At 36.8% G+C, this 8,802-nt stretch overlaps 1 protein-coding gene across 2 annotated transcripts in view; it reads right to left on the bottom strand.

Moving 5' to 3' along the window:
- Nucleotides 1–2,255: 2,255 nt before the first annotated feature.
- Nucleotides 2,256–8,802, bottom strand: part of LOC107726465 (otoferlin-like) — a 65,312-nt gene continuing 58,765 nt past the window's right edge. Inside the window, exons 43-47 of one of the 2 annotated variants that reach the window (XM_016536055.1) lie at nt 7,527–7,625; nt 5,275–5,516; nt 4,902–5,080; nt 4,636–4,736; nt 2,256–2,634 (exon numbers count right to left, since the gene is read on the bottom strand). In XM_016536055.1, coding sequence (XP_016391541.1) covers nt 2,454–2,634; nt 4,636–4,736; nt 4,902–5,080; nt 5,275–5,516; nt 7,527–7,625 — 802 coding nt within the window. In that variant the 3' untranslated portion in view covers nt 2,256–2,453. Of the gene's footprint in view, nt 2,635–3,019; nt 3,708–4,635; nt 4,737–4,901; nt 5,081–5,274; nt 5,517–7,526; nt 7,626–8,802 lie in introns of those variants that run through there. The other variant, XM_016536056.1, reaches the window with a different exon arrangement.

The following is an 8,802-nucleotide window of genomic DNA, read 5'->3' as shown; positions in this document are numbered from 1 at the left end:
AACACAGTCGTACCGTGGCCCGCGTTGATTGGCTCGCCTCCACCCAGAGACGTGCTCAGCCAATAGGAGCTCGACGTGTAGTTCTGCGCCTCAGTGAAGTATGGTGGCTGGGAGGTAGCAAAATTGTTTTATGTGTAATGTACTAAAGTAATTATGTACTATCTCAAATATTATAATATATCTGATATTAATATATCTGATGACATGACGTTGCTATTTAATTTTCCATTGTCCTGTACCCACGTGACCCATTTTAATGAAAGACAAATGCACATGCATACTTATTAAAATTAAGATGCAATAATAGTCGCATGGTTAAAGAAATGTTTTAATTTCAGCCACAATATGATAAATATTATATTATACATTCGAACACAAATTAGAGTATAAAACATATATAAACGTGTTCTTCTATTAAAGGCACTTTAATGTCCCTTATTAAAACTAGCAAATTTCAAAATTTTTATTACATAGCGAAAACTATGAAAATATAAGGTAACTGTAAACCTAAACGATCTCAAAATTGATTGTGCACCTGTTCAACTGTTTGAAACACACACACTCCACACCACAAATCCTAATGTGTGTGTGTGTGTGTGTGTGTTTTGACGGTGTGAACAAAGAGCATATTTGTCAAAAATATGAGACATGGTGAAGAAGAAGAAAAAGAAAAATCACGGTAAAAGTCACTTTTTGTGTGACATTTCTAATCAAGCTGTGATTTTTCAAAAAAAAAATTACACACAAATAGCATGAAAATATAACTATTTGTGATACACAAAATGCCAACTATTAAATTAGCTTAAGCAACACAAAGTGAGTCGACCATTAAATGTAATTTCCTTCAGAATGTTGTAACATACAATACTGTGCCTTGAGATGAGGTGGATATGTTCATGACTTTCAGAAATAAATGACTAAAATGACAGAATTTTCCTGTGATGCATGTATAGACACTGTTAGGTTGTAATTATACAAATTAATTAAACCAATGACAGTGCAACAGAGAGAGGCAAAATAACTCATAATTGAAGAAACACCCCATAAAAAGCCTTCAACAGGTAAGAGTCTCTATGCATACTTTAGTGCCAAACACAAAACATTTAATAATATTCTTAACTGACAGATGATCTTATATTTGCCTTAAATCAGCAATAAATTGCATTAAATCAGCAATGCTTGTAAGTGATGCCATCCATTTCAATAACCTGCTTTGTGCATATTGTGCTGGCATCAGGTGATTATCCAGAGATGTTGAAGATCTTCTGGATGAAAGCTGAAGGTAGGGAAAAGAACAGGAGGCCCAAAAAGATCAGTCCAGTTATGATGAGCAGAGTCACCACTGTTGCCAATTTATACTGCCGCCAACACATTATGCAGGTCACCCGTATTGGACACAACAACCACGACAGGCTGGTAGTCGGACGACTGTGTGAAAGAGAACAGGGTTATACTGTAAACTCTCTCACACACATGCACAGCCACAGTATGGAAACAATAGACATGTTCAGTGTTTTATTTCAATGCGTTCATTTTATTAAGTCTTCATACTGACAAAAATAAATAAATCCATATTGCATTGCACACATGTAAACAAGAATGAAAAATACACTCTTTTTATATAAACAAGCCAAAATCAGTGCAAACAGGTCCATCGTCAAATTTAGCATTCATTAAATAGAGCAACATTAAATAGCAAACAAAAAAGTACAATGCACACAGCAAGCAAAAACAACAGTAGGAAATGTAAGAAATAGCATTCTATTATGTTCTTTAAACTTGAAATGTCATATGAAATATCATTCCCCTACTAGTTTCTGTGTTTCTCTAAAGGATAAACAACATTATCTTACTGGAGTGCAGAAGATTTGTGTCATGGACTGAAAGTGCAAACATCAAGGCAAAGTGTAATTAAATTACATACTGTATATATGAGGCCTGCAACCCTATCATAATATTTTTCAGATTGTAGCTACTGATGAACAAGTCATCTTTCTTCAGACAAACTTGCATGCTTATTGTGCTTTTAGCAGCAACATATACACATGTAGACAATAACAACAAAATCCAATCCAATAGTCAGCAATGCATTAATATGAACATATGCCAGAAATATATACCAGAAACGCTAGTCCAGTTTAGTCAATTCCGTACCAAAAATAGACACTTCACTGCTTTTTTTTCTCCCTATGACCATTTATTCTTGAAATATACAAATAGAAAGATAAATAAGTTAATTGATCTTTTTTGGGTTAGACATGCAAATTGATACTGAAAAAGTCAAGATATTTGATACGTTATGCTTAGAGTGCAACTATGAGGGATGGTAAACTCTTAAGATGTTGCTTAAAAATAAAAGAAGTGCTGCAAATTGTAATCAAGTATTAGAAAAGGGCCACTTCAGAGGGCAAGGTCAAATCAGAATTTCTTAAATGAACCTTTTTGACCCCTCTTTAGGCCCCGAGCAGCTTCTTGACCAGATAGCCTGGCATGCTGTAGAGAAACAGGCCCACCATGATCAGCAGCAGCAGAGCCAAGACAATCTTGATGATGAGCCATTTGTAGCGGTTGCATATCAGGTAGCGGATGGCCTTCAGTGGGCTCAAAAACCACAGGAAGGTGGTGTCAGGCCGGCTGTGATTGGAAGTAGTGGTGGTGGTGAAGGGGTTGCAGGAAAGAGGTGGTGAGTTGAAAGGTGAAACCATGGATGATGGAGGAAGAGAGGTAATACAAATGTTAGTGGTTAGTAAGATGATTGCAAAGTTGTAAAATCTCTTTAAGGCATATTATCCATTTAAAACGATAGTTCACTCAAAATGAAAATGTCTTAAGTATCTTTTCAAACCTGTATGACTTTATGTCTTCTGCTGAACACAAAAGAATATATTATGAATATACTTTTTGCCAATACAAATAAAGTAAATTGGGTCCAATGAATATTCCCACTGACTTCCATTGTATAGACACTTTTTACTACTTTTGTGTTTCACAGAAGAAAGAAAATATCATACAGGTTTGGAACGACATGAGGGTGAGTAAATGATGACAGTTTTTCACTTCTGTGTGAACTATCCCACAGAGCTAGTAAAAATGTTCGCCTACGACTACCACGTATGTGCATGATACTTTAAATTTGCAATGGATTGAGCTCAGAGCAGTACAATGACACATCAGGCAACAAAGTTAAGTACAGAAAGCATAGTAGCAGACAGTCGACTATAAATCTCATTTCAATATCCATCTCAATCCATAACTGGGACAGAAAACTGGAGGCAAATGATAACCACAAAGACCTGAAGTACATCACAACACACAGATACGCCGATAAGTATAAAATGGAATGATAGAGGAATGACAAAATGAAAAACACTTTATCACCCACATTCCCTCAGGTCCACATTGTAGGCCTTTAAAGACAGCGTGAGTAGCAAAAAGACAAATACATTGTGAATGGCTCAGAGAGAGACTGAAAGCAGAAAAAACAGAGGCAGTGAGAGTGGGCTACCAGTGGTCTTCCCATCTCCCCTCACGCCCCTAGGAGTTTCTTGACCAGGTATCCAGGAATAGAGCAGAGGAAGAGCCCAACAAGGAGAAGGAGGAGTAGCAGGGCCAGAGCCTTCAGGATCAGCCAGCAGTAGTTGTGCCAAATGAAGTATCGTATGGACTTCAGAGGGTTCATGAACCACATTAGACTGGTGTCTGGACGACTTTTTCCAAAACAGGAATGGGGGTTGGAATGAAGGAAATGAACAGGAAAGGATAGGCGGAGGAAAGGGCAGTCACAGGAGGAAGGAAGGATGTGAAAAGGAGAGTGGGAGTATTAGAAAGGGAAGTTAACTGTTTTAGAGGGGCATTCTTCACTGGAGAGAACGTTTCTGACTTAAGCCCACTTTACTTGTCAGTGTTTGTGCCATACCTGTAATTATCTACAGTATTTATATGAGACTCTTTATGTCTCCTTTCTATAGCCGTATAATTAGCACATCATCATCATTTAGACTGTATACCCGAAATACTTCATGTATGATGGCTACTATGGAAGCCTGTTCCAGCCTCAGAGTAAAAAATAAAAGTGTAATTGTCAATTTATTTCTTGTTATTGCAACTTTATATTTCACAATGTTACTTCATAAACACTGTAATTTTATACACTGCCATGGGGTCAATAAACTTTTTTTAAAGAAATCAATATTTTTATTCAGCAAGGATTCATTAAATTGATAGTATTTTGTAAATTAAGTGACAGTAAAGACAAGAATAGAAAACTGTTATTTTAAATTATAATAATTTCACAATACTACTGTTTTTACTGCATTTTTTATTAAATTAATGTAGCTTTGGTGAGCATAAGAGACTTATTACAAAAACATTTTAAAAATCTTACTAACCCCAAACAATTAAACGGTAGTGTACCTGCATGCAACTTTATTTCTTATTTTAAACTTAACCTCACAATTACCTTTTTATTTTTTACTCTTGAGGCAGAAATAGGCTTTCATAGTCTACTCTGCAGTATATGAGATATGATATCTTGCATATTTATTCACAAACTGAAAATGCATCATTACTCAGACGTGCTAGGCACCATGTGAGTGGAAGCAAATGTGTGTGTACATGAGCGGCTTTATGTCTTACTTTGGTTTCTCAAGTGGCTCAGGTTCATTACGCCCAAAGCCGACTGGATTTTTCTCTGCCTCCTCCACTGTCAATAGATGGAGCTCTGCCTCCACTTTTCCCTGCGAGCATGACATGGTTAGAATGTTAATGAGGTAATCTTATGCAATCATTTCAATACACTTATCAAGCAAATGTAAAATAACATTTGGGTAATAATAATTTTATCTGGCAAAGAAATGCCTGTTTTAATATTTTTCATTTATTTATTTATTGTATTAACTCACTGTGAGCTCAAATTCATCATTCTCATCCCGGGCCACAAATGGCCACCAGCCCTTCACTCTCTTCTGTTTGAAGATGGAGATGGTTGGGAGCTCATGCTCTTTGAGAACCATGTTGAGAGAGCACTGCTTAGCTGTTTTTGCCCCACGGGGAAACTTATTCAAGTCCAGCTCAATCGCACCTGCGAAAATAAACACAGAGAGCATGAAAAATGTCTTTTGTTTTGGAATCAAACACATGAACTTTTAACGGAGCACAATCTTATTTACAATAATTTGTTTATTCTTCAAAGCCAAAATTATCTCGAGTACATTCAAGGAAGTCATAAATATCTAATAATATGTCTTTTTTTGTCTTTCTGAATTGTGAACGTACCCAGGAAGTCATCTGCAGAGAAATGGTCAGCATCCCATACTTGAAGGGTGAGTCGAGCAGGAATCTTGTACTCTGTCTCATCCCAGGAAAACATGGATTCCTTCTTAGAGATGACTATCTTCTCCTCAGCCATGAGATAGTCAAAAGGGAAGACAAAGCGCCAGTTGAAGTTTCCTTCCCCAGTTAGAGAGTGATAATGCACGTCTGTGTCCTGTTTATCCTCCTGCTGTCCTTTTAGCCAGCTGAGCAGGGAGATGACTTTCAATTGTTAGAAGCAACACAATTTTAATATTCATACAAAAAGCATAGAACAAGCATAGAACACTTATGGTCATCAGTGATTTCTTGTATAAGTCGCATGACAAAACATGCACAAATGTTCTTAACAAAGCATGCATTTATACACTTGTATAATGTGTGAAATGTACATACAAAAATACTGAATAGACAACATGCATAAAATAGCATTAATACATATCAAGCTGATACTCCAATACTGCATCAGAAAACTGGAAAAAAAATGAAATAATCCAAATTCTACCCCATTGTCATTGCATTTACAATAGATGTTATTGAACATTTGAATGAAGTCCAAATTATTATATTTTTATAATAAAGTGCAAAGAATATGTAGATGATTAATTCATGACATAGAAGAGTTATGTGCTTGTTACTCTTTGATAATATAATTTGAAAGAGTGCATGTAAATCACAGATGCATTCTCTAGAAACAGAAAAGAAAAAGAGATGCCAAACCTGACATCTAGTCAGTTTTCTGCACTTAAAGGAATAGTTCACCCAAAAATGAAAATGTGCTGAAAATGTATTCACCCACAGGTCATCCAAGATATATAGATGAGTTTGTTTCCTCATTGGAACAGATTTGGAGAAATGTAGCATTTTATTTTTTTCTTACAAACACACAACTTTTCAGTTCACAAGATGTTAATTGATGGACTGGAGTTGTGTGGATTAATAAAATGTTTTTATAAGCTGTTTTTTTTACTCTCATTCTGACGGCACCCATTCACTGCAGAGGATCCATTGGTGAGCAAGTGAAGTAATACTAAATTCTGATGAAGAAACTAAATCTTGATTTTAAGCTAATTTTAATATTTGGGTGAACTATTCCTTTAAATTGTGAGGCTTTGATATGCAGAGCATACCAGTTTGAAAGAGTAGTCTGTCCCAACAGCATTACATCACATAGAGGTACTGTATTATGATTTTATTTGAACCATTAGTAGCCAACTTTATGGATCCAATACATGCATAACTGTATGTGTAACTTTTCAAAAGAGACAGATTAAGTCCTCGAGACAAATCCTTAGGCAACATATTGGTATACAAATGTCACATGTCAGATTATAAAAGTAGATTTTGGCATGCAAACATACATATCTTATGCTTTCATGCAGTATTTGATAAGGTCATCTCAGTCCCCAAGACATACTAAACAAAAATGGCTCTATAAACCAAGACCATACCAGTTAGTAAATCTTAAGGTTGATGAGACACGGGGCAACTTTTTGAGCAATGTTGCCCCCAATGGTCAACCAGATGAGACACAGAGCCCACGACCGATCTAAAGTATCCAGAAAGACATTTGTTACCCATTCTCAATAAGAAAGTGCCCAAGCAACATTGCTCAAAAAATGTTGCCCGGCCAAATTGCTCAAAAAGTTGCCCCGTGTATGTATCATCAGCCTAAAGCATCCATTTATAAGGAGTTCAACTGAACAGCCCGCATAAACACATTTCATTACACCAAATACACAAAATCATGTTATTTTCAGCAGCATCATATGACCCCTTTAATTTTAAATAACATTATACAGTGAATTTAGAGGTGATAACTAGAAAGCAACATCATTTTGAATGATATGGTCCCGTTTAACTTGAAACTGTATGGAAGGTGGTATTTGGAATGAGCAGGTGCAGATTTCAGCAGGCGGTGGGCAGAGCAGTCAAGCCATGCAATCGTATCGTCTTTACCCCCTGACATAGATGTCAGACATCTTCTCTCCTGTCAGGAAAGCATCGTCCTCTAGAACTACGTCATCAGTGTTCCAAATAATAACACGAAGCTCAAAGCTAGATAACAGCACAGCAATGACATGGGGGCAGGGAGGAGGGATAGACAAAATAACACCAAACGCAACAACACAGACAAACAACAAAAGAAAACAGAAACAAACAAACAAAGGTAACCGATTAAACCACACACTTTTCACACACCTGCCCATACCTACCCCCTCACAAAAATGTCACTGGACTTTTCCCCTGTGAAGTAATCATCGTCTTCCAGAATTACCTCGTCAGTATTCCATATTATCACCCTGAGCTCATATCTGGGAGATGAAAAGAATGGGATCATCATCTTACTGTTAAAAGTGTTTTAACCCAAAAATGTGCGTCATGTGGTAATATCTAAACTACAGTAACTGGAGAGTCAAAAGAAAAATATTATTTGAAACTATTATTAATTATGACCAAAGTCATTTTGCTAGATTAGGTAAAAACTGCAATCATCATGACCTTTTTTACTTTCTTAGCGCATGTTCCTGTTCTTGTAATTGATTAAAATTTGTCTTCATAATCTTTAATTGAAACACAATAGTCTGCTCTTCCTCTGAAAAGATTTCACCTTTTTAGAATTTAGTCAGTGCATACTATTGGATAATGATATTGAATGTGCACATAGCTTCTTATATTTGCAATGCAATGCAACTGCACTTTTTGCAGCGCATGAATATCTCAGACTAAAGTAAGACAGTTTCACAGTACAAAACTGGCACATTCTTTAGATGATTAAAAAATAAAGGCAGGTGAGAGGCGTGAAGCCAGAAGAGTAAGTATGAGAGGAAAAAGAAAAAGGAGGATGTAAGGATACAAACTTTTTTTTTATTATCTGTTTCGCAGTTCCTTGAGGTATCTAAACTACAGGGGTGTGGATAGCATAACTAACGACAAAAGAACAGAGATAAAAAAAAACAAACAAAAACAAATTACATGATTCGTCTAGTAGCGATCTCCGCTCGTGAAAAGCGCTGCCCTGCCTGTTTGATCGCCGCCCAGCAGACACACGGAGCGGGCATGAGAAATGAGATGTGCGGCCGCGATCACTTCACTGGTGCTCGCCTCATCATCACCGTGACTGCTGCTGTTAAATATTCCTCACTTCTTCTGTTTGTCCGACACCGAGGTGCACCATGAGTGACGGATCCGCATCCCGCCACGACCCTCGCACTCTGCCAACTCCATGTGCTTTCATTTAAAAAAAAATTTTGTAATAAACACCTCTCTGAGACCTGTTTTTGTCGGATCTCCACTGTTTTTGTTCGATCAGTTACATATTTTAATTGCATCGTCAAGTCTGTTCATGCCTCGTCAAGTCAAGTCTGTGTATCTTGTTTGGATTTTGGATCACCTGTAAATAAAATTGCACTTGGGTTCTCACTACGCTCGCCTTCAGTGGACTGACTCGTTACATATATATATATATATATATATATATATACAGCACGT

Source organism: Sinocyclocheilus rhinocerous, unplaced genomic scaffold, assembly GCF_001515625.1.
Source record: "Sinocyclocheilus rhinocerous isolate Xijiao unplaced genomic scaffold, SAMN03320098_v1.1 scaffold605, whole genome shotgun sequence".
NCBI lineage: Eukaryota > Metazoa > Chordata > Actinopteri > Cypriniformes > Cyprinidae > Sinocyclocheilus > Sinocyclocheilus rhinocerous.
This window is presented reverse-complemented; position numbering and strand designations above follow the sequence as displayed.